Source organism: Esox lucius, chromosome 14, assembly GCF_011004845.1.
Source record: "Esox lucius isolate fEsoLuc1 chromosome 14, fEsoLuc1.pri, whole genome shotgun sequence".
Classification (NCBI taxonomy): Eukaryota; Metazoa; Chordata; class Actinopteri; order Esociformes; family Esocidae; genus Esox; species Esox lucius.
Window position 1 is genome coordinate 7792843 of NC_047582.1, and position 26440 is coordinate 7819282.

At 41.8% G+C, this 26440-nt stretch overlaps 2 protein-coding genes across 8 annotated transcripts in view; one reads left to right on the forward strand and one right to left on the reverse strand.

Annotated features, from left to right (window-relative positions):
* The window catches only part of apc (APC regulator of WNT signaling pathway), a 40276-nt gene extending 18135 nt beyond the window's left edge, over nucleotides 1-22141 (reverse strand). The window contains exons 1-2 of one of the 4 annotated variants that reach the window (XM_010903103.5): nucleotides 21904-22141; nucleotides 11150-11302 (exon numbers count right to left, since the gene is read on the reverse strand). In XM_010903103.5, coding sequence (XP_010901405.1) covers nucleotides 11150-11284 — 135 coding nt within the window. In that variant the 5' untranslated portion in view covers nucleotides 11285-11302; nucleotides 21904-22141. Of the gene's footprint in view, nucleotides 1-855; nucleotides 952-11149; nucleotides 11303-15826; nucleotides 15940-16921; nucleotides 16989-21903 lie in introns of those variants that run through there. The other 3 variants (XM_010903104.4, XM_020053397.3, XM_010903105.5) reach the window with 3 other exon arrangements.
* Nucleotides 22142-24015: 1874 nt separating this feature from the next.
* Nucleotides 24016-26440, forward strand: part of epb41l4a (erythrocyte membrane protein band 4.1 like 4A) — a 62565-nt gene continuing 60140 nt past the window's right edge. For 3 of the 4 annotated variants that reach the window (XM_010903099.5, XM_034296889.1, XM_010903100.5), the window contains exons 1-2: nucleotides 24018-24297; nucleotides 24612-24808. In XM_010903099.5, coding sequence (XP_010901401.2) covers nucleotides 24710-24808 — 99 coding nt within the window. In that variant the 5' untranslated portion in view covers nucleotides 24018-24297; nucleotides 24612-24709. Of the gene's footprint in view, nucleotides 24298-24611; nucleotides 24809-26440 lie in introns of all 4 variants that reach the window. The other variant, XM_020053262.3, reaches the window with a different exon arrangement.

Here is a 26440-nt window from a genome sequence, read left to right on the forward strand (position 1 = left end):
ACGGACAGGCTCCAGTTAGTTCTTTAATCTAAGACTCCTGTTCCTATTTGATCTCACCCAGGCTGTGGAGTGAAGTAAGCAGCCATTGATCTCACAGTTATAACTCGCCTTGACTCCAGTCGTGTATCATTTAGCTAACCTGAGCCCTGGTGGACATTTAGGTAGATAACATCACAACCAATTTTAAAGATCCATTTTAGTTTTAGGGCATTAATGACACCATTTCCCCTTTAAGAAAGGCAGCAGTAGCTAACGGGCTGTTTCCCAACAAAGTGGTCACCATTTGCCAACAAAGAGCACTCTTCTTGGTTAAGGATGGCTCTAATGAATTGGTGCATTTCTTAGTATGTTTAGTGGATAGCAGAGGGAATTGTTTTGTAGGTTAGACTCTGTGCTCCTGAAGAGAATGCCACTAATGGCCCCGTCCTTTGATGTCATAGTGACGCTGCCCTGAAGGGAAGATGCATTTTTCCAGTCTACCATTGCTCTCAGTGTACTCTTTTGTTCATTATCTCCCATCCATTTAGATAAGGTCTCAGCACAGTTGTTCATGTAGGGCTCTATGTGGGTCTTTTGACATTACCAGGCAACAAACGCAACAACGCATGGTTTGAAGTAGGCCTAAATCACACAACATCCTAAATACTTAAAGCGCATTCAACATCCAATTGTAAAATGCAACTTGTAATGTACAATCCCACGCCTCAAAGATTAACTGACCTAGATCGCTTTAAGCTAGTTTATTTGAGAGTAGACAGACATGCTGTGTCCATAATCAGTTTACCAAACAGAAGAAATCAGCTCAGATTCACAAGAACTCGAAGCTTTTGAAACTCTCGTTATAGGACGACTTACCACAATGAACCTACAGCGATGATAGAGGGAAAGGTGGTAAAGCATACTTCCAGAGGAGAAGAGTAAGTCCAGCATTACTGGACCTGAAATGACAGGAATCGTGCAGCATGAGGAACGACAGGCTGGACACCATTACGTTGGTAGCTCAGGAGAACTCCGGTCAGGAGCAGTGCGGCATTGATACACCCAAGTCGCGAAAACCTTCTGTGAGTCTGGAACATGCGTTACCAGGACGAGCAATTTTAACGATCCTTTCAGCGGAACAGAAACAGTTGTGTCCCATCCCTCGGTGAGCCTGGGGGAGAGCCGAGCATCAGAGCGGAGATGTCTAGCTACCCCTCAGGAAACAGGGCTTTCCTTCCACCTCGGCTGTCTCTAGCCAACGAGTACGGGCCAACAATAGGCTACATCCATCCAGCTGCTTCCCATTACATCGACGGGTTACTCCCAACCAAACCAACGGATGGCCGAGAGGGTCAGTGTCTGCTGACCCCGCGACCCCCCTGACCCTAACCCATGCATCTGGGGGGGTTCAGATAGGAGTATACGGTCTGTTCGGAGGGTAAGGATGGCAGGGAATAAAAACACGCAAACAGAGCTCCCGCATTGTGATTCTCTCTGTCTGGGAGGCATGTGCGACGGCCAGGCTCACCGAACAACGGCTGCATTATCAGGCTGGGATCATATGAGAGACCCTTATTCTATTCTGAGTCACAGCAGATCCTAGCAGACCTACTCCTCTATTCAGAGCATCAGGGGTGACAAACATGTTGTTGCCAACCAGGACATTTCCAAAAAAAAATCTCATTTATAAAACTGCCAACAAACAGACCATAAATGAAAGACCAAGAGCAGAATCCATCAATTTATTTTATAAAAAGATCTACAAAAACAAACAGCCATGGGGTCATGGTAAATTAAAACTGACGACGGCTTGTCATTACTGCAAGGCTAGCGCAAAAACTACTGATGGGCCATGAGGATAACTCAATACTTAGCTACTGAATCTCACAAAATGTTTAGACACCTTGAAGTGGCCTATCCGCACCACGTCATGTTGTCCAATCGTTCGACCCTCCCGGCACCAGTCCACCGAGGTCCATGCGCTGTGGATCAGTTCAGCTCAACCAGACAGCAAAATGGAAGCCAACAATGCAACGCCAGTGTGACTGACTGGAATATCACCACCAGGGCATCCCTGCAGAGTGATCAGTACCCTCTACAACATACACAGGCTTTTAAAAAGGTCACCCAATACTCCTAGTAACGGAAATCAATGCTCTGAAAGAACCCATCTGCAGAGCCAAAGCCAGGCGCGCGGGGGTGTCTCATTATCATCAGGCTCTTGTTTCATCTGAGCTGGGCTACCACAAGGCCCTGGGGTTTGGTCGTTGTTTGGCCTGCAAAGGGGTGAGAGTGGGTATCTGTCGGAGTGTGAGGGTGCTGTGTCCTGCTTTTGTGCCATACTGACTGGCAAAGCCCTTGAGAATTGTACATAAGAAAACAACAACATCCCATGATAAACATGATGCCTAATAAGAACAGCCTACATGTTGTCATGGGACCGTATGGAAGGGTTAGATTAGGAGACTGTGCAGCATAACTGTATACTTACAGAGAACAGCATCATGACCGATGTGGGATGTGTAATTATAGGATTATGGCACACCAAAACTGAGACTCAAGAACAGGAAATGTTTAGACATTACACAGCCCAATAGACAAAATGGCTAGGCTAAATAATGAAGAGTTCCATTTAATCTTTATATTGGTCTGAAACCCTTAACACATCTGAAACAATGAACACACCAAAATGTCTGCCGAATAAAAAGACTCCAGAAAAAGTCTGAATCTGGGCCACAGGGATTTTACACTTATGTAACTAGAAACTTTTCAGAACAACATTGTGTTCCAAGAGATGCCTTTAAGCAGAATTATCCGAGAGCTATCCCTAAACCTGTTTTAAACCACAGCCACACTCTGAGACTTGAGTTGTGTATGCCAACAAAAGCGCACACAAACACACTAACAGACATTCATATTTGAGTTGTTTTGTACATTTTTTACAACACAATGTGAAGAGAGTCCAAGTTACAATGTCTATGATAGACCGTGACAGGGAAAGAGTAAGAGTTACAATGTCCTTTATAAACCATGACAGGACCCCAGTCAAAGTCAGACACGTTATAAAACCAACTTCCTCCATGTGTATTTCAGAGCTGTCTGAACATGAGTTCCCACATGGCAATCCCACATGGCACCCTACTCCCTGTAAAGTGCACTAGGCCCAGAGGGTTCCAACCAACAGTAATGTCTGTAGGGTGTAGGATGCAATTTGGGCCACAGACATGTCTTGACAGTTGTCACTGTGAATAAGCCACAATTCCTGATCCCCCAAAAAGGCAATTTCATGGTCCCGCAGTCATTCATGAAAAAACACGTTCTGCCAGGAACTTGAGATATCAGATGTGACATTCTTTCCACATTTTCCTTTCCGTTCCATATACAAGATAAAAAGTATTGATTTTTATCAATACGTTTAGTGGTCATCTAATGCTTTAGGGTTCGTGTTAGAACTAAGCTACATAATATTAGGGGGTTTAAAGCGGTGCATGTAATAGAACAGAAAATCAGGAATGAATGAAAGATGTCAAAAAACAAGACAGCCTATCCGTTTAGTTCATGTTGTGTTATGGCAGGGCAATTCTAATGTTATGGATGTGACAGAAATTGCCTCACAAACAAAACCTATGAAGGACAAAATAACATTTTAACATATATTTGTGAAACCTACATAGAAAGTGTAGACAAAATTAAGTAATATTAATATTAACAAAACAACAAACCTTGTGGTATGTATGTGACAAATGTACCAGGCATTTTTGGGAGAACAGAAACATTGCCAAAAGTTTTTGAATCTTACAAAATAAAAATATGAACATTTAGAAATGTTTACTTGAGGAAAATTGACAGTTACAGACGTGACATTCTCCGATTTAGAAAATTCTAAATGGCATAAGACTCTTCATACCAAATTCAATGACACTTGGGATTAGAGGCATGCACTTTTGAAAAGGTCCCGGCATATCGCTGGTAATAGTGCCAAAATGTGGCAAATTGGCAAGGCATTGTATTAGGCTAGATGGTGTACACCAGTGCCACAATTCTGCCAAGATTTACCTTTCTACACATTACCATCCCACAGGAATTTCCACTTAATCTATGATGGAAAAGTAATTGTAAATAATGCAAACAAATACAATATGTACTTATCTATGACATAAAAAATTCATTGACAACAAAATGGAACGATATAACCAGTACTTTTATGGGTTGGAAGTGTTTCAGAGCTTTATTTGGCTGGTTGGGACAGTGGAACGGAACCTAATAAACAGTGGTTCTGTTCAGAACTAAATGGTTGGAAAATAATGTTGGTTTCAATCCCTGCATAAGTACAATTTGAGTGTGCTCATAAACATAACTATCCAACTGAAAAGGACCTTGTTTTGCTGTGTGCGATTGGCTTGATGGGTAGGAAACAGAGGAAGCCTGCTCCATGCTCAATGATGGGGAGAGTGTGGTGTTTGTGCTCTCCTCTGGTCTTACTGCAGCTGGAAGCCTGGGAGAGCCTGGATGGCTCACAACTGGCACCCTATTCCCTTTCTGGTGCACTACTCCTGACCACAGCTTACAAGGTTTTGACCAAAAGTAGTGCACTCTAAAGGGATTATGGTGCCATTTGGCAGACCAACCAAGGAGAGGGGAAATGGCTAAAGGACGGGACTGAGAGAGGGGCATTCATTAAATACAATGGAGGGAAGGGAGAGAGAGGCTGAGGGAAAGGAAGGTCTCAAAACACCGGGCCCCATTGATCTAAATGTGCCAGAGGGAAGATGTTTCTTATTAATATAAAAGGTGGTTTACCACAGGGGATAAGATATGATGCTTATCACTAATGGATGAGAGAATCTTATTAAACTAATTATTGATTATATATTATATGATCTCAACAGGGGTTCTCCCCAGTTAGCAGTAGTATGCATTCATATTACTAAAAGCTAGGCCTAATCATATCCTTCCACCGACTGAAGTAAAATATTTGCATCAGATAGTCCAGAACTTGTCTACCATACAAAACTAGATACGATATATAATGGTAATTTTGCAGGTTTAGAGTGAAAATATTCATCATACAGAAACATTAGTTTTGTGCAGCGTAACCAATTTAGTAAAAAAAATACATACACAGATACAAACGATACATAGCGTGTATTGTCTAATAGACAATAACATTTGTTGGTCTTCAAATAATCAGACATTCTGCATGCAATGCAATCTTCCCAATGAAGAGTAAACATTATTTAAAATATAGGTGATTGTTTTAGGCTGAATATATATCTGTTCCTGCCTTAATATGCTTTGATTTTGAGGCTTGTTTGCTAACTTTTACTTTTTTGTTTTTTTATAAAACATTCTGATTTACAGCTCTTTTTTTTGTAAGACCCAACCATGGGTTAGTCATGTTGAATTGCTAATATTACCATAATAAAGCCAAAACAAGCTAGCTGGCAAAGAAATGCTGTTTGAAATATAATTGTAAATAAGAAAGTTATTGGTAGGTAAACAAGTGCAGTAAAGTTAACTGGGACCTTAAGCGTATTAGGGTTGGGTATAATTTCAATTTCATGGATTCCGATTCTGCTTATCGAATCCTGTTCTTATCAAATCCCAGTTCCGATACCAAAATCTTTGGAAGAGAACAAACTCACTTTTATTCGTTGCACATTTAGGCAATAATCAGTCAACTGTCGACGGAGACAGGATTCAGGAAGGTTTCTTGTTCCCAATGGTCACTATTGTGATAAGCGGGCTATTATTTTAAAGAAAGAAATTACAAGCAGGCTGGGTAGGTGACAATTTACCCATAGATCAGCTGGTAGGTTATACAGTATATAATAATTATGATATATATTATAGTAAACTAGCTAGCTTGGTGTCCATGTACGTTAGTATAGTATGCTCAAATTATCTAGCTAGCTAAGTAAGCTTGCCACCAGTCAGTACCCTCCACGTTGTGGTGGTTGCAATTTAAATCTAAATGACAAAATTGATGCGTAAAATTTGAGGATTAATATCTGAATATAACTCCAATATATTAAAAATAATAAAGAATGAAATTTGAATAGTATTATAGAAGAAGATTGACAACCCTACTGTGTTTTGTGATCCTGAGCATGAGACGTTGCTACTGTTAGCTGCATCTGGGACGTTATTGTGGCTGGAACTGGGAGAACGCAACATATTGAACACGGTGCATTCCTTCAAATTCACGCCACATTGAAATGTTTCATCATTTTGGAATTGCTTCCTCCCTTGCATGAAATATTTTAACAGTTAGTCTTACATTTTGCTGTGTCATTAACATTTTTGTGAAGCTAAGCAAAACTTTTGAGCATTTGCTGTGGTCAGCCATGATCCAGGATGTAAACAGAAGTGTCTCTTCTCAGTTCTCACGTGCTTGCTTTGTTGATGTACTTTGTGAAATTATGTGGCATTAGGTCTGCCATCTGCATAGCAGGTGCTGGCAGATGAGTGCAACTTTTATGGACTGTAAAATCTGTGACTGAAATGCAAATGTTATGAACCGAAGCGGAATCGAAAGGCACGTATCTTTTCGAATCCATGGTTCTTGGAAATTTGGAACAGGTTACAACTTAGAACCGGTTCTTGATACCCAACCCTAGTGCGTACCCTGTACATAAGCCGTGTTTCTACCAAAAGAACCAGGAACGTTTAGTCTCAGGAACTACTTTTCAAGGAACTAAAAGGCTCCTTCAGCCATCCTGCTGTGTGCGTTTCCACCACGGTCTAAAGACCTGCGACGATTAAGAAGGTTAGTCCGCTGATGCAAGTTCTTACTCTGACGTATGCACCATACAAAGTGATGGACAGGCATCTTCATTATTTATGCAACACTGCAACAGCTCAGTAACCATGGAGGAGATTCAACGTGTGCTGCTGTTGATCGTTATTTATTGATTTGCAAATGTGGTCATTGAGTCTATAGTGGAAAACGACCAACAGTAGTAGCAAAGTGGATTCAAAATGCTATTGCGACGATTGGCCGTTAGATGACACGTCATTGCGCATCATTTAAAAAAAAAAAATCATCATTTTCACGTACACCTTATTTCGGATCCAATTTCACGTTAGCGTAAAACAAAATTAATTGTTGGAGACAGGAGTAGAAGGCACATGTGTGCATGATTGATATTGGCTGCGCGAATAGTTTAAATGTATGCATGATCAGCTGAAAGCAAAAAAGCCTAAAGATTTACTATTAAAAAGAAAACACACTTGAAACATATCCTAACAACATTAGTTGGATGATTGACATTACCATGAAACAGACTCTGCACCCCAGAATATATGTAGGCTAAATAAATAGCTAGGATTTTAAGTCCCGACCAAGGTAGCAACATATATGGTTACCACGAAATAATGCATATATTAAATGTCTCCTGATATTTATTATACAACTGTTTAACGAAAACCTTTATACAATTGCTCAATTCAATTAACCCATGGGCTGCATCTCCTCGCCGTTTGCTTCCACTCCAATTTGAAATGTTCAGCACTGTAAGCCCCATCTCCCAAAAGTTCCAGTACATTGGGAAAGTACTACCCCCCCCAAACAGGGCAATTCTGGGGGGTAAAACAAAGTCCCCTGAACGTAATTTAGGCACTGGTCCCTGCGGTGGAAATTAGTTCCTCAAAAGGTTCCTAGTTCCTGGGTAAAGCACCTGCGGTGGAAACACGACTTCTGCCAACAAAACCCTCAATTCACTATCGCCCAGGAACAAAATATTGGGTTGAACCCTAATAAAAAGCAGCAGACTGCAGTAGACTGCCCTTTATAACCCACTCCACCCCCAACTATAGCCTATTCTGGGAAGGAAACAAGAACAATAGAGTGCAGCACAGTGAGTGCTGCTGTCGCACCAAGAGCAATGGATGATTCAACCTGGTGCACCAGCCACTTTACCCGTGTGAAACATCAGACTGCAGAGTAGCCTAGCCCTAGGCTTACTAAATGCACTGAGTTGGCAGAATTCTCCATTTCAACCAGAACAGACGCAGAGTGGAGCTGATCGGACGCATTGTTAGACTGGCACATTCAGCACTGCTGCTAAGCTAAGAGCAGACGTGACAGACCCCCTGGCTTGAACACCCAAAAGTGAAACTGAGGGGAATCCACAAAGCCAGCTCAGGCCTACTGATATGAAGGATGCGTAATGAGATACAGTCAAACAAGACTCCCCAGCCGACGGGCAGAGCTGACGTCTTCATTTAAATGGACAAACGTGAGAGGGCAAACACAAGCTCCCCCCAGAGCAACTGGAAATGTAGACAGTCTCACATTCAGTGTGTCATCGGTGTTGCTCACACTAATACTATCCAAGCAATGACCAATAGGTAATGACTAAGCTTGTGCCTAAAATAAGTTCCTAGGCCTGGCCATAAAAATGCTAGCGCTAAAAAGAATGGCATCTCCACGTTGTCATGACACACCTGCCATTTTTAAATAAACAGTGTACAATTTTCAACACACCAAAGTAGGGCTGGTGCTCTTACACGGTGTATGAATCTAATATTCAGTGATATACCGGTGGGTTACAGTTAAGCACAACAGACAAAGCCACCCGAAGTGACTCAGGCAAGGCACTGTGAATTGTGTTCGAAATTATTGTCACACGTAATGACACATTCCGTGTCATTTTCCTGGAAAACACCAGACCTCAATACCAATCTAGTCATCAGATCACCTAAATGGCCTATTGTTATAAACACTTATAACGTAGTGTCATTTATTTCCTTGTTACCCATTAATAAATCTTTCACCTTTGTAAAACTGACTTTGCTGACAGCTACTAGTACTTAATTGAGTACAGGGCACTTGCTGTTACAGGGTTCTCTGGTTGTTCAACCTAGCCATCTTCAGACGAATGCACCAAATGAAAAACACGCTGGGTAAGACCGTTGGCTTGTTGACTAAAATGTAAAAACGATATTCCACTACTTTGTCAGATCTAAACAAAAAGTACAGAAAAAACACAGTTGGGGGTTGATTCGCAATTTAAGGACGAATCTGCTCGTCTCTTGTTCTTTCTTACTGTTCTAGGGCATTGGGGGTGGGGGGTCTCCCCCTCCCCCCCACCAGCCAGGGAAGCACTGGCTTACGAAAGCCAACCCGGGGAGTGCTGCTTGTCTCTGGGAGGTGAGAGAGACCAAGTGGCTGGATGGTTGGCACAGCTAAATAGCCTTTTATGCCCCAAATGGGTCCCAAATGAGAGCCTACCACACTAATTAGAATGGTGTGCCAATGGTGAATCCGACTGAGACAGTCCTCACATGCTCCCCAATGGAAACGGGTGGGTGGATTCATTATACAGGCTAAGCTGCTGGTGTGTAAATTGGCCACCATAAATAATGCATGGATTCATCATCTACTACCGGCTGTTTACATCCCAGAAAACATAGCGGTGGTGAAGGGCGGTCATTTTGGGTTACTGTTACATTCAACAGCATTTGCATGATTCCCCGACTAAATGCCCATCTTTATGTAGTCCACTGAGATAAACGCACCGTCTCAGTTTGTCTGGCTCTCAGCAGAATTCTGCAAGGCAAAGTGAATGTCTGAGTCTTGCACACTCCTAAAACACCTTTGCTTGAAAACGAGAAATAAAAGCTTTTGACAATTTCTGTCCAACTACAGCGAGTTGGCCTGTAAACCAGTCCAGATTTGTCTTTAATTCACTCAGCTTTTTGTCAAAGATGTTTTTAATCACACAGGGAGGCATCAAATGTTTGGTGCATTATATATCAAGTGGATTTATTTTATTTTTCAGTCTGCCATTTGTGTCATGTAGCTGACCTATGATAGACTATTTGGTCATGTATGGGAAAAACTGGGTTGGCAAGCTTTTACAAAATGACCTGGGTACAAATAAAACATTACCCAACAAACACCCCACTTGTTATATTTACGGTCCTTTCCGACAAATTCAATATAAGGAGACTAGGAGAATGCGTGTTTTCCAGCTGCATTCAATGCCAGTGGTACAGGTAAGAGGTGAGATGCACCCAGGGGCACAGTGGGGTGGAAGAGACACCTGACAACCAAAACGTCCACGTGACAAAAGCTCTAGGACTTCAAATAATCGCCTGTATCCTCAACCTGTCAACTCACATCATCCAATGGCGCAACGGCACTTAGCTGGCTGGCACATCTAAACCATGCGTTTGTGTTGTGTACACGTGTGTATGCGCGCGCAACCTTGTGAACAGATCAGGGCTGTGCCTGAAAAAGTTACTGACCGATCTTTCATACCCCGTCCTTCTTTCTCAAAACATATTTTGACCTCCAATAAGCTTCCAGGGGGATTCACAAAGTAGTAACGTTTTCGGACAGCCTGAGTCAACAGTGTGAATGTCCAGGGGACTGTTTCTGTCTGAGAAAGAGGCCTGTGGAAGGGTCTCTGAGAATTTCAACATGGGGAGTAGAAGAAAAAGAGGACATCTATTTCTGTCTCAGACGCAAGCTAGCGCTTTCGACCCTCGTTACATCACGCCGTCTTCCTCGATGTCCAGACCCGTATTAAAAGGGGGTAGATTAGTCCAGAAATTGCTTCCTGAATTTACTCAACTCTGACACGCACACATCTTGGACGGCATCTTGGTTATTCAAAGCTGGAACACTGGCTAGATTCTACCTGAATGTGTGCTTGGCGTAGCCTAATGAATGACGCAATAAACCGGGAAAAACACATTAAGGACTGCAAATCATTTCTACTGGTCATGTCTGAAACATCTGGTTTTACAAATACGTAAGTCCAACCCTCTCTACAGGCAATAAAATGACATGTAAGGCAAATACAATCTCCAAAGGCTCCTAAAGGATATAACTTATTTCATAATACTGAGCCACGACATTGACTAACATCATGACTACTGCAGACACCAGATCAAACAAGATTACAATTTACTCAAATGGTTGCTGCTTTACCTGCAATTTAAGTAAAAAAAATAACTGTGGCAAAACACACCAAAACAAGAAGGACAACAGTCAAGCAGTGATGTAAGAGGAAAATGGTTGAAAATGGTTGAAATTAAGTGGAATTAAAAGCTCTGAAAGGGAGTGAAACTGGAGAGCAACCTGTTTATCCAATAAGAAAAGCCTGCTCGCATTACACATTGCAAAACCATATGTATATGACAAAACCTTTCTTCTTACCTTCATATTGGAGGCTTCTGTCTCCAGTTTGGTCAAGTGATTTGAGTTGTCCTCAAGCTCTTGTCGAAGGTTGGAGTTCTCCATCTTCAGTGCCTCCACTTGCTTTAGCAGCTGATCGTAAGACGCTGCAGCCATCTTGGACTACCTCTTGACCTAAGAGGACAACGACACATTACGACGGTCAGTAAAGGTTGTTTTAACTCTGCCTACAAATGAAACATGGCTCATAAAATATACGTTACCAAGTCGTCATTAATCCATAGATGTACAAGAACATTAGGATGGATTGATACAATTAGGCTACAGGATTTAGTGTTAAGCAAGTGCTCATGTCAAGTTAGATCAATTTAAATCCTCATGAGAGAAAAGTGGCTCGAAAATCCTTAATATTTTCAGATTCCCCATTACATTGATGGCTTAATGGAAAACATGTTCACCAAATGGTTAGCCTGCAAGAGAATTTAAAGCTCTTTCTGCAACAGAGCCCTCACAGGGCCAAAGGGCCCTCACAGGGCAAGATGCTCCATGGCCAACGAGCCTTCACAGGGCCAGATCACAGAAGGCCAAATGTAAAAGGGCATTGGATTGTATTGAACACAAGGCATCAGGCAACATTAAATGAATAAAAGTAGGCTAAGCTAGAGAATATGAACATGGCTTTGGGATGAACACTATTCTCTTAGATGCCCAAACAGATTTCAACCATCACAATTCACCCATGGATAACATGTGCAAGCTGTCACATGGCTTAGACTCAATTTCTGTTTTAGCAGAGTAAAAAGGTTTGTTAAAGAAATTGCTAAATTGTCTAATCTTGCTTGCAGCACCCTCCTACTTCAGCAGTAAACTTACTTAATAACAAAGCCTACATTTTAACTAGACCAATTGCATTGCATTTGAATGTATCGGGGGGCAGGGGGAGAAGACACAAACATTTGTTAAAATGGCAGGTTAAATATGTCCAAATCTCATACGGACATGGAAGCCCAGTCCAGCACTGTAAAATGACAGCAGAGCAGAGCCACCCCACCTGCCTTGTGGTTCCGGGCCACCTACCACTGAACACATGGAGCTGACTGAACACCCAGTAGCCTAATCCAAGAGATTAGGACAGTATATTATCAATATTAACCACATCCTACTACACTGATATTCCATTTTCATGGAACACAACATCTTTACCTTTTAAGCCCAGGGCAATGGGCCAGGATTACACCACACAACAGTCACGCGACTGAGAATATATGCCATTTCCTCTAATGTGCGAGGACTGAATTACAACAGCGCAACTGAATTGCAACCATCTTACAACCGTGTTAAAGGTATAGTTAAAAAACAATAAAACCAAAGCCTAGATTGCTGAAACATTTGCACAGCCTGCTGACAGGGTAAAGTGAACCGTCACTTTAAGACGACTCTTCCTCAGATAAGCGGAGAGGAGGACATCTACCAGACAGAAGATACCGTGCACAGTGGGGACACGGTGAGTCACGCGGCACAGCGCCCCGTGAAGACAACGCAACATGACAGAGGAGGCCGAGGCGCTCGCCGTGCTCATCCATTATGGAGAGGGTGGATGGAAGCAAGGAAAGGGCGAGTCGTAACAGGATCACTGGTGTGGAAGAATGTTTCACTCCGTTGTCACTAAATTATCAGTGACATGCTAAAGACCATCGAAGGCCTTGGCATGCTGGCATGCTGTTTGGACTGGCTTCTGTTGCTTTGCCAGTTCTGTGTGGAATTGTACAAGGCTTCGTTTGTGAGCATTCACACCTAACTTATCTAACTAGCAGTCAACATTGACTGTTAAACTTCACAGTTGCCTTGTAGTAATACTGAATCATGGCATTTGTTGCAAAATTATTAACTTAACATACAATTGTTCTAGAGCAGACCTGGGCAAGATAAAGCCCCCGGGCCGTATCTGGCCCATTGAGTCATTCTATTTGGTCCGCGAAACACTTTTAATATAATACTAAATAAAAAATACCCGACGAGGTCCACAGATTACGTTACTTTATTTACTGGTGCATATTTATTTATTTTCAAATTAAATGTCCCATGGCACTCCCAGTAATAAGTATAGCAGTATCATACTGTCTGTTTAAAATACCTTTAAGTTGAAACAAGGTATTTGCATTGCTATGATACGTAGCTACGGACCAGCATCACAATCCACGCGCGGAAGTTATCATTTGTACGTACTATACGCAATTGATGGCTAGCGATCTCTGGAAATGAGCCTAAGAAAAGTTGATAACGAAAGCAGGGAAAAAAAAAAATATATTGACAGGAAAATATATATTTGCAGATGTTGCAGGTAAAGCAACTTGCTTAATATGTTAAGCTAACGTCACAGTTTTTAAAGAGTACAATTTGCAGAGGCACTTCCAGAGCAAGCATGCAGCGAAATACAAAGACTGTCACCCGATCCTACAATTCAACAAGTCCAACGCAGATGCAGCCTTACTGGTGAACATCTTGCTACAGTACCGCACACTGCATCAACAGAACCGCACACTGCATCAACAGAACCGCACACTGCATCAACAGAACCGCACACTGCATCAACAGAACCGCACACTGCATCAACAGAACCGCACACTGCATCAACAGAACCGCACACTGCATCAACAGAAATGACTCCTGACTTCACCTAACTTGTCAACGCCCATATGAGGCTCTCCTGTTCATATTGAGTGAGTAGCCCTAAAAGTTGATTTCTTGGGTCTGAGCTGCTGGAATCGCCGTCGTTAAAAGCACGTAGTACAAAAAATATACTGTATGAAGTTAGATGACGGCAATTATACCAACATTTGCTTTGAGTGAAAATCTTCAGAAGTGATTTCACAGACTGCCCTAACAACTATTATACTTATATAACTGTTATACACTATACCTTATAGCTTACTCTGTTGAGTTGAAAGTTATGTTTTAAGACAAATATGTGTTGCAACATTTCTGTTAAGTAATAACCCTAAAAGGGGATTTTTTTAGGCCTTTGCCTGCCATAATAACAGTAGTTAACAGAAAGAAAAAAACAAAAACATTGTTAAAGTAAATTAAGTTCAATTATGAAAACGGTGTTGCATGGAAAATAAACATGCATAAATATAATATGCAAGTTAACAGAGTTAGTTATGTTGTGTGTTTTTTAGGCATGTTGGTTAAAAAAGTAATCTGACCCACGATGCTCTCTGGCTTTTTCAGTGTGGCCCCCCAGTGAAAAATATTGCCCACCCCTATTCTAGAGTAACCTGCAATTGTTCTAGACAAGCAGGGTTGGTTGGGCATTACATTTCTCCCAAATTTTATTGTTATCAAGCAGGAAGGCCAGGGAACAACACTCCACAGCATTCCAGAACCACCATTTCAATTCTATCACCACATTGGCTGATGTTGTTATGGTTACCCCTCCACATTCCCAAAAAACCTTAGCAAAATTCCCAAATTGGATCAGGGGAGGGTTATTTCTCATTTGCGGGGTAACTGTATTGACACAGACACATCCTGCATTCAGAACTGCTAAGGTGAACCAAAACTCAAGCCCTAGTTTGCAGACGCAGACTGAGGTAGTTCTATTGGCAGCCATTTTGGAGATTCAATTCCGGCGTGTTCCTTCAAAGAGAGAGAGCTGATCACCACTACCCTTTACCAGCCAGTCTACAACTGCTGACGATGAAGGGGGATGGGATACAGCAGGGGGGTTGCTTTGCTGTGATGGATGTAGGATGGTGCCCTGGTATCATGTCAACAACCAATTGTACAGTGCAAAGGCTTTTTGATATAGACAGCCTACCTTCCTGACAGATAGTTACAGATGATATAAGAAATTACACCAGGCTCTGCATCACTGTCCTAACTGCATTATCAAGTACGTCAGCATCCACATCAGTTCCTAATGGCATTATCAATTAGGCCCATCAGCATCTACCTCTTATTGTGGTACCATTTCCACATTAGCCTCCAGTACACCGCACAGTCTTATTGCTTTTTTCAATTACATTTTGTCTCCAAAATATTAAGCTAATGCCTTGATGCTTAAATCAGGCTATTGACCTCCCTTCGAGGTCTGACACTAATGTGCATTCAACATAGGCTAGGCCATGGATGAAAACAAAGAATAGCTTTTGTTTGAAAATAATATCTCCAGACATAATGTAGTCTAATGTCTAATACACAAAGCTTGCAGGTAGAAAAAAAAATCTAGAATCTTACCATGTCCAATCTCTCTGCATACTGTAGCTACATACACCCACAGAAAACAGCCCAATGAAAATCAACACAATGCTGAACAAAGCAAAACGCTAATGGCACCATATAAACCTGTCAAATCTTACCAACAAAGGGTTTGGGGGGGGGGGGGGGTCGCGAGCAAGGAGACAAAAAAAAAATACGGAGAACGAACAAATGAATGAAAGAAAGGAGAAGAACAACAGAGCGGGGGCTGAGGAAGAAGAGGAGGCGAGGACTGCCTCTTTCTACCTCATGAATATTGCATTGATGTCGATCAAAATGCAACCACTGCTTAAATGAAGGCAATTCTGAGTATCCGTTTTACGGGTTGAGACTTGCTGCCGTGCTAAAATAATAATGAAAGACACAGATCCTATTTCCATGTCAGCCCTTCAAACATCCGCTGCAAACAAATTGTCACTGCATCCTAACGCCACCCACCGTATTAGTGTATTCCTCCATTTAAACCTGGATCCCATGGTGACAGAATAAAACAACCAGGCAGACGCTCAGATTTCCCATTTGCCTGACAGTGAACGTAGCTCTGTGCCGGATGGATGAGGCTTTCTGTATGTGCGCGAGTGTGTCTGTCTGTGTGTGAGACAGGGTGTGAGGGTGAGGGTGGGTGTTTGTGAGTATCAGTGTGTGTGAGTGAAAGTGTGTGTGAGAGAGAGAGAAAAAAAAAAGTGTGTATGGATGGATAGCCCCTCAGCAGATAGTTAGACCTGAAAAACCCTGCAGTCAGCTGCAGAGCGACAAATGCCCTTCCCCTGACATCACAAAGAAACAGTGGGCAGCCACTTAGCGGCGTTAGTCCACACTTAGCCCGGCTAACCCGGCGCCGCACAGCACAATTACGACCAGGGATTAACGAACAACGATGTCAACACAGACAAAGACGACAACCGCGAACGGAGTGACTCCATGGCAACCGCACAGCATCCAGAGAAAGACGGCGTCGCACAGCCACAATGACACACCTGCTTTGTTAACCGGTAGCTAGGAGAGGCAGCAGAGTCATAAAGACCAGCCCACTCACTCCTCACCAGTGTCCACCATCTTAGTCCAACACAGACGCCAGAAGCACTGACATCTTGGGCATTTGGCCACAGGCAGGTTTTCCCTCACTCGACTTCACTCCATCATGGCGTTTCCGCCAATCCTTTTCTCTCTCCCTCTCAAGCACAATGCAGCCCTTTTTTTGCGCAGCCCTGGCAGCTCACCGGCGATAAAAAAGTGAAAAGTTGCGAGTATCCATGCAGTGCACATCCCCCAACACCCTTCCTGTCCTTCTCCCTCAGCCTCTTCTCAGCCTCTCCCTCTCTCACCACCCAACCATCAAAACAAAAGGCTTAGCGGCTACGCCTCGCTATTCATACAAACACACCATTCTTCCCACCAGGAGCTCCCTGGCCTGCCCCTAATCCTTATTAACAGACCCAATAAAAAAAATAAAAAATCTTGTGTCCGTCCGTTGAAAGAAATACAGAAAGGGGGGTGTCTTTTAAAAAACACACACAGAAGGAAAAACCTTACCCCATTTCGGTAGCAGTGACAGCCTCCATCCCATCTCCCTCTTCCTCTCAACTGTGTCAGACGCTGAGAGCACAACCAGCCAGCACCCGGTCACGTGACCGGTCGGAACAGCCAATCGTCTTGCAGCAAGGACCAGGGCCAGCCCTGTTCTGCTGTTTCCGTGGTTGGTTCTGCAGTGACCGATCCTGGCTGGCTGGCCTCCAGCTCTGTGGCACAGCTGCTTCTCCCATCCGACTCAATTAGGCCTCTTATTGGGAGTGGTGCTGGTGGGAGCCCCGGGCGCCAAAGAGGAGACCAGGGCAAAGTGAGCCGGGTTGGGGCAAGGGGTTACAAGGGGGGGTGGTACAGCAGGTCAGAAAGCCCCGAAGGTCACACCACCGACTGGGGGTTAAGGGGTTTGAGGAAGCCCCCCCGCTACACACACACACACACACACACACACACACACACACACACACACACACACACACACACACACACACACACACACACACACACACACACACACACACACACACACACACACTGACTGCAGTACTAAACCAACCCCCCTGAGAACCAATAATGACAAACACAAATACGGGGCAAACACACAGAACCAAAACCAAACAACGATTTAACAATCAGCACAATAGGGTTCACTCTGCCTGAGCCAACAGGAGACAGACTACACTTTCAGTGGCAGTCGGAAAGATCATCATGAACATGTAGTAAACCTGTATCAAACAACCAATAACAAAAACCTTTAAAAACCTGAAAGACAACCAAAGGAACCCCCCATCATGACCAAGACATATTCCTTTTATCATTCCAATCCAAGCTCTGACACACGTGGGCACGTCTCTTTGCTGAAGCTTCTAGAAGCTGTATAAATGAGACATTGGTCATCACTTTTACGGGTCTAGTAAGCCTGCATTAAGCAAGTTAAATGATTATTTCAAAACATACAGGGTAAACATACATCTTAAACCTGTGGTTGTGAGTCAGCAAATCTAAGTTCTAATAGGCTATAGTGGCAATGTAATCAAAGGACAATTGCCATCCTGTCGCCCAGCACTCACAACCAGTTTAAATGGATAAAACGAATAATTATCCTGTCTGGCCTCACTGTGAACAGCAACGAGCATTGAGGAAAGAAAACCAGAGAATTATCTGAGAAGGTCAGACAAGATATTAGCCATGAATGGTCAATATTAAGACTACAGAATAACAACCTTGATGTTCCCATTTCCACCTTACATAATGTTTTTAAGAGGTTTAACGCTGATGCCCCTGTAGCCAACCTCCATAGACGGAGCCCCCAAGAGACGTCTTGATGGAAGATCAAGGATTGCTGGAAGGTGGAGAAACCTTAATCAACTGCCACAGATTCAAGCTGACAAGGTACGATAGTTTCAACTCGCACTATCCATCTCCAAACTCAGTGAAAAGGTGTTGTACGGTTGGAGATCCAATGCTCAGAGACACACCTATGAAAACCTGACAAGATTATTCTAAAACACATCCTTGTTTATGGCATCATGAAATCAGGAGAATACCAAGGCATTTTTGGAATGCAATGTCGCACCCAGTGTCGGAAACCTGGGTTTTTGTCAAAGGTCACGGGTCTTCAGGCAGGACCATGTCCCCTAACACACATCAAAAAGCACACAGAAATGATTCAGGACAAAATCTTGGTCTAATCTGAAGTGGGCAGCAATGAGACTAGATGAAAATCTGATTGAAGACCTCTGGAGTTCTGAACGCAGCAGTTGGGAGGCACCCTGCACATCTGAGACAATTGAAGCAGTGTGCCAGTAGATTGGTGCAGGAAGCTCATCCATGGCTAGAACAGGCTTGACCGCAGTTATTTTGGCAAAAGACTGCGCTACAAAATAGTGTCAAATTTAATCGATTCCATGTCTATTTATTTTCTGATTTAAAAATACATATGTTTCTAAAACTAAAACAAAGCTTTGATAAGATTGACAGTTAAAATAACAATAGTGGAGACAAAAAAATTGGGTCAATTCCAACAAAAGTAATTTCAAGAAAGTGCCATGCAAAAGTACTTTTGGCAATGACAATGTAAAGAACACAAAAGCTAGGATACATTTTCCAAGACATATCAATGTTAGATTATTTTGTTGTGTAGTGTGCACCACATTTTCGGCCAAGCCCTTCTGGAGGTTTGCTGGTGCAAAGACAATTGTGTCAGAACTGTGTCAAGAATCTGTGCAGTGGGCACAAACAGCGTTAGATTTTCTGTCAACTGAAGCACACAATGTTGTCTAGTACATCTCAAACATGCCGGGGTAAATTAAAACACTATGGAAATGATCCAAGCTAACATAAGTCTATCGTAATGTAAATAAGCCCTTAATCGCCAGCTCTGACAGAGACATTTCCATTTGAGATCTAATCCCATAACAATAGCTACCCCATGCCCCACTCAACAGATCCCCACCCTGTGAGTCGCAAAGCCATCAGAGACCACTGGACATCCCAGCCTTCACAGCAGGACCTTGGCTCAGCAGTCCATTCATGTCAGGAGGATCTCATATTGGAAGCAAGCAGAACATAGTACTGTAGCTACTACACCAGAAAGCACCAGCTGTTAGCGCTGGGAATTGCCAGGGTCCTCATGATACAATAACTATATGTAGACATTTTCAGCAGAGTGCATCACCCCAATCACCCCACTAGAAAGAACAACATGCATCTTGTAGCCATCTAGGTTTAGGTTCAAACTAAGCAATGATAGAGAATTTGCTAGTTTGACCGTGTGATGTCTGCCTGTCCTGTCTCTCTGTACCTGACTGGCGTGTCCCTGATTTCAGGCGATTACTTAACATGGTTTTCGTACAGTGTTTGTGTGAATGTAATTTCTTTTGCGTGTTTTTAATAACTAGCTTTTAACACTTGAGTTAAAAAGTACACATTTATTGGTCTCCTGGTCTGGTTGAATGCCACCACAGACTTGACTGTCCTTGACTGAATGACTGCTATAACGTGACTAGCTGATACGTAAAACAGGCCAGATATCTAGCCATTGTAAAATATGTTAGGTGTCTGCAACGCCTTGCACAGAAGCCCACAAGATGCAGTCCTATTTTAGGCACCAGTGGAGCATAAGCTGAACTTAATAAGTAATTGCTCTGGATAAGAGCGACCTGCTAAATGACTAAATGTACAATTGAATTCAAGTCTGAATGGATGCGCTGTATCACCGCACAACAGGAAGAAAAGGGGGAAAGGAAAAAGTGTTTCTGAATGCGGGTTTTTATTCTCATGCAAATGAAGAGTTTGTGAAAGAGCAATGTCAGACATTGGCAACCAGGAAGCGTTGTTGGCTCTCCTCTCTCACTGGCACTGTTGTTGTCCTTAGTAAAGAATTCTCACTCATTCTCCCGATTGTATGGGAAAAAATGTTTAATTGATGATGCACAATTCCCGGCAACAAGCTAAGACATCCCAGAGAGAGCGAGTGAAAGTGCTCTTGCCCAGTCAACTCAATAGTGGGGCACCAATGGTCGGGCATATCAATGGTCATTTCTATCAATGACCCATTTGTCAAGATAAGCCCATGGCTTGACAATGCTAACACTCATTTCTAATCATGTCATGGTAACATGAAGTAGTCATCAATAAAGAAAGTGCTTAAAATAGAGTTAAACATAATCCACATCATTTCATTTGGGTGTCAGTGCTTACCAAAATAAGTGAGAGGAGATTTGGCTGTATGAGGTGACCACCAACATTACCAGATTGCAACATAAGGTGGCACAACACTTGAGCACAGACATTACATACCATTTTTCCCCCCTGTAAATACACAGTCTCAAATTTCAACCAGCTTAAGAAACATCACAAACTATCACAGTACAGATGTGCAATTAAACATCTGAATAGGATGGCATTCTGTAATCCACTGCCAGCTGGCCTAAAGCTCAGCAGGGTCGGTCTCTATATGAAAGACCAGATGCGGCTGGAAGAGATGTAGTACCAGTAGGGGGCACTTTACCCTCTAGTATAAATGGTACATCCCAATACTCCAGAGGAATGAAGGGGAGGTTGCCCTGCATATGGTGCATGGGGGGGGTGCATTAAAACGAGTGTCCATAGCACATTTTCTTTAGCAAACAAAATATATACATACATTTACTGTGTAGAGCTATCAAACAATGCATGTTCAACCAAAATATAGGATGGTGACACTAACTGAAAAACGTAGTGGCACTAGCAGAAATGTGACTGTGGAACCTGCAGCGTTTTCTTTCACACTGCAAGTAATTGTTCACGCAGTCCTTTTTCAGTTAAGCAACCCAGCGTCTAATCATTAATCAGTACATGACAACCTAAAGATTTCCGTTGGCAAAAACAAGCTTCTTGACACAAAGAAAATAGCCAAGGAGACTGTACGGAACAAAAAGCTACCGTGACAAATTGCAGCAAAGTTACAGTTAGCAAGTTTCTCAAAAGTTACCAAATCATGTAATTGTAACAGATTAGTACTGTAGTAACACAAAACGGAAACTTTAAACTTGTTAGCTAAATGCACTAAACGCTGCTGTGCTAGTTATCGGTCTCAAAACGTTAACGTCAGTAAGAAAGAAGCTAAGTGTTTCTTAAAGTGTGGGCAGCTTGCCAAAAGTGGCGTCCTTTTCTAGCTATATTCCAGACAGCTAATAGCAGCCTGTGCTAAATTTAGCTAGGCTAGTTAGCTTCATCAGAAGCTAAACTGATAACTTTGATGCCAGCTCATTTTCGCAGACATACTTGAAACAGTTTTCACAGGTTAAAGTACTACTCGGTTTAAAAGGTCTGTCAGAGATACTTGCATTGCCAGATTAATGTGCTATTTTTTCGTCATTCAAAACAACAGGTTGCAGATAGCTATTAGCCACATTAATGTTACCGTGTAGCAGACTGCTCACCAATAAGCTAACAAGCTATCTACAGTAGTTCACGAGCTATCATTTAGCGAAGGTAAATTATCATACCTGTATGAACATTCGCTCCTCTCTGCACCGAGTAGTTTATAAAACGCACTCCAGGGTGAAAAGTCCAAATCAAAAACACGAAACTAACTTTACACGAGGGTCCATTCTAAACTTTAAATTATTACAGTCTTCAACTCCAACTAAACTTTTTCTTTTGTGTCTCCCTCCGCGTTTTTTCTTCGTAGGATTGCTTCCTTCGTTACGCCATGTTGTCTGTGTAGCTTACTGTCAGCCTGCGCGCATGCTTGATGGTGATTATGATGATGATGCGCAAAGGGTATCTGTCCTCAGGCCGTGAGAAAACAAAATCTGAGACTGACTTTGTTTACAGATCAAAATTGTTGGGATGTTTCCTGTCTGATATCTGATTGGTTCAGGCCTATCCTTTAAAAATGGAAGGAAAGTAATTTGATAGGAAGTGGGGTATGCTAGCCCAAATTATTTCCTTTTACTGGAAATTGGCAAGAATGTGACCTATTTTTCAAATTTGTATTCATCATTCCAATGACTTTGTGTAGTTGCTATAGGTGTACTCTACCCTAAATATATTGTAGGATATAATAATGATGCCCAAAAGTACTTGTATTAGCATCTTTGAAACACTACACATCTAAACCCTTGTCTAGCCAATACATATTGCAATGCCAGTGCATCTTGATATTCTACATAACTGCAAACAACCTCTATATTATTACCCCTTTTTGATTTCTAGGGAGGTATTAGCAAAGAACCACCACAAGGTGTCAGGGTAAAGTAAGATAGAATTTAACGTGACACCCTAATAAAATTAAAGTATCAACTAATTGCAACTAAATGTAACCTAATGGATGGCTTTATTTTTTTATAGTTCTATGTCTACACACACAAACCCAAGACTGTGTACCACTGTCACAGACCATCAATGCCTCCAGTGAGGACACTACACTGGAGGCAACAAAAAAATGTGGTAATGATTTGTACTATTCAAATACATTCACAGTACCTTGTAGACCCCTCAAACTAAACTCTGGACCTCAAGTGTGATTTTTTTCCCATTGCAACCCTTACCTACAGTACTTATTTAGACCTGGGACACCAGGTGGGTGCAATTAATAATGAGCGAGGTACAACATAATCAGCATGTTTCGTACTTCATTGGGTAAGAGTTTAATAACACTGATCTAGGCCATCAGAAGCCAGGCAGGTTGTTCTTGGAGCGCAGGTGCTGCTGGAGGACTAGTAGGAGGCACTCTTTTATTTCTGGTTTAAATATGAAATTCCAATGCACCAGTGCAGGAAAGGGTACAGTTCCTTGTATGCATTGCCATCATTTGGTTTGGAATGTTAAACGTCTATCCTGACTCATTCTGGCATATCATATGTTGGGTTATTACCAATCATGCGAGCATCATCATGCACAGTTTGAAATTGGCTTATTCATACCTTCTCCTCCTGTATAATAATTTGTTAGGAACTAGGTAATAAAGCAGAGGGCCTCATACAAACAGGCTCAAAGATGGTTTCTACAGGCCATCAGATAACTCCCAACTTTACATTTAAATGTGTTTTTTCTAGTTTGTGCATGCAATCATTAAAGCTGAATTTGAACACAACACACCCAGAAGAAAAAGTGTGACATTCAAATCAGAGCAGTAAATTATGTGACCTTTTGCCATGAGAAAAGGGCAACCAGTTGAGAACAAATAACAGGACAAGCTTGAGCAATATTAATCTATTTATTTATTATCTATTTCAATTAATTCTTTAACTTATAACACATTGTTTCAACACGAACATTTGAGTTATCCTTTTTATTTGTTATCCTTTTTAATCTACATATGTGTCATGTTTTGGCCGACTTATTTTTTCTGATTGTGTATGTCACTTTTGTTCATTATTTGTTGTTATTTTCTTATTTTGCATTTTCTTTAGGAAATTGAACTTGTTCCATGGCGATAAAGCCCATTGGAATTTAATTTAATCAGGAGACAGACAGAATTTGCATATCTCCGACAGGGGGCATGATTGCACAGTATCATCTTTGAATGCATGTTGGCCGTATCGCTTCAATGGGTGAAAAGTCCAGATGGGGCGGAGTCTTTTTTGCGGGGAAGCTTTGTAGTGAGAGATGGACACGCTCCTTAGCAACGGACTGTCTGCAATGCTGAAGAGTGGCGAGGGTTTTGGCTCCCTTTTTTTACCAGACAAGTGCAGGCTACACATCTGTCTTCACTTTTAGTGTTGCCGGATATAAGACAAATACAAATGAAAGAGTTCTAGATCAAAAATCGGATGCATTTTACAATATTTTTTCTACCATGTCTTCCTATGAATATTATACCTGGAGGACACTGAAGATCGCATAACTAATGTGCTTATTGGACTCAGGGCCAGGCTAAAGGAAGGAAACTTGCGGTATGAAATAAAATATACCTGAACTAGCCTACTGCTTATGAAGAAATAGCCTTCATTGCTCAAAATAGTCGGATTGTTTAAATAACAACCTTCAAGTCAAAACACGGTTTCGCAATGTTTGTGAGAGAGCACAATGTGTTTTGCGTTTAGTGTTTAGAAGCTTTTACATCTGCAAAATGTTGTTATTATTAGCATTTTTTCTTTTTACAGTATTGTGACTTTTTTTGTTTTAGCAGGTGCACAGTTTTTTTTTTTATCCATTAGCTAATGCATTTCGCTAGGTGAATAACTGTTATGGTTCTCTCTTTTTGCAGAGCCGTCACAATAAGAAGATTGGCTGATGAATAAATAGCGACTTTCATTTACTCATAATAATAGTCCATCATTTCGATTTTCTCCGAAAAGAGAAGACATGAGTTGCTTCTGTGCTACCCAAGAGGAGTTTTATTGTGAAGTTTTACTGTTGGATGAAACCAAATTGACGTTAACCACTCAACAGCAAGGAATAAAGGTGAGACAACATCCTTTTACACTCATTGCTCTGTCTGTTAGGAGAGGCGGTTGACAGGTGAGCTATAGCTTCCATTTAATAGGTAGTCTGACTGAACGCGTTTGAAGTTATTCAAAAATAAAACTTAGATTCAGTGTTAAGAATCTGCAAATTTTTGTGACTCAGTTCTAAATGTATGAAAAGTCCCAGTATGGTCGTTTATAAACAAAAAGCCCAAAGATTGCCGGCCATGAGGCTGTCTTATGGGAAACTGGCTTTTGGTATTTGCAGTTGAAGCCTGGGCAACTGTATTTGCTTTTTACTCGTTGAAACAAGAACTAAACATGGCGAGTAGCTTGACTGTAGCAGCCTACAGTGTGTCCATTACTAATTTTTGGTCGTGAATTTAATCTGAAAGGGAATTGCTGTAGGGAATTACCATCCAAACAGAAGCCTGAGAATGACGTCACTGGAAGTCGGAAAGTTGATGACAACTGTTTTTTTACATTGTCACATGCCTTTAATATGCCATTTCTGATTTATAGCAGCCTATGTGTGCCACATTCCCACTGAAATGCTGCGTTTGATCTTCATAGTGTTATTATAACACATGGTGTGTTAAATCTACAAGTTCACTGTCAAACATTGCATTGAAAAAAAACCGGAGCATGCCTTCATTTTGTTTGTCTAAGTGGACTTGAATGTATCAATATCAGTTGTGTCTCTTCTGGTTTCTGTACCTAGAGGCTCAGTGTAAACCAAGACTTCATGATGATAGATACAATGCAGATGCAATTTCAGTTTCACTGATGTCTTAGAAGTGCTCACTGTGGTTAGTGATATTGTGCCATTTGTCTAGATTAGCTTTAATCAAGAATTCAAGCTCAGCGCTGGACACTGAGTTTTCATTAGAAGTTGAATAAGGGTTTTATGTATGGATTGGATATCTCTAAAAACAAACTTATGGTTTGTGTTTGTCGGAGGGCCAGATGGAGAGTAATGTTCTAGCGCTGGGGCTAAGCTTGCTGTATCAGCTTGCTTAGCCTTGCCTTGCCCTTTGACGTTCTGTAACTTTATTACTCCATATATTGTCCAAATAAGCCATTCATAACATATAAACTCTTCATACCCCGAAGCTTTGGTAAATCATGCTTAGCTCTTTTTGTAAAAAATAGATTTGGTCTGCCCACACTCATTAGTAATCTTTTGGGCTTTAAAAGATTGCCACAAAATGGGGAACCATTTCAGGTCAAATAGGTTGTTCAAAAAACACTGTTTAAAATGTTCAAAAAATAACTTTATATGATGGCAGTGTAACTCCTGGTCATCATTTGAAATTTGGACACTGCACACTGTAACAAATGTATTTATTTATTTATCCAAAAGCCACATCCCTACTAAACCATGCCTTCAGTCCCTACAAAATAAACCCTCAGCCAACCAAAGGTGCAAACATGAACCCATTCAAAGAAATTGTCCTCTGACTAACTACGAAGTTCCTCAAGACACCCCTTATTCTAAGAGCGCATGAGGCACTTTTTACAGCAGTCATGTTTTGCCAGGGATTTCTGGAAATGTTACATTTCAGAAGGAGGGAGACCCCCAGATTTTTTGTTGCCATGCCACCACTCAGACCCTCTCTGTGCAAACAAC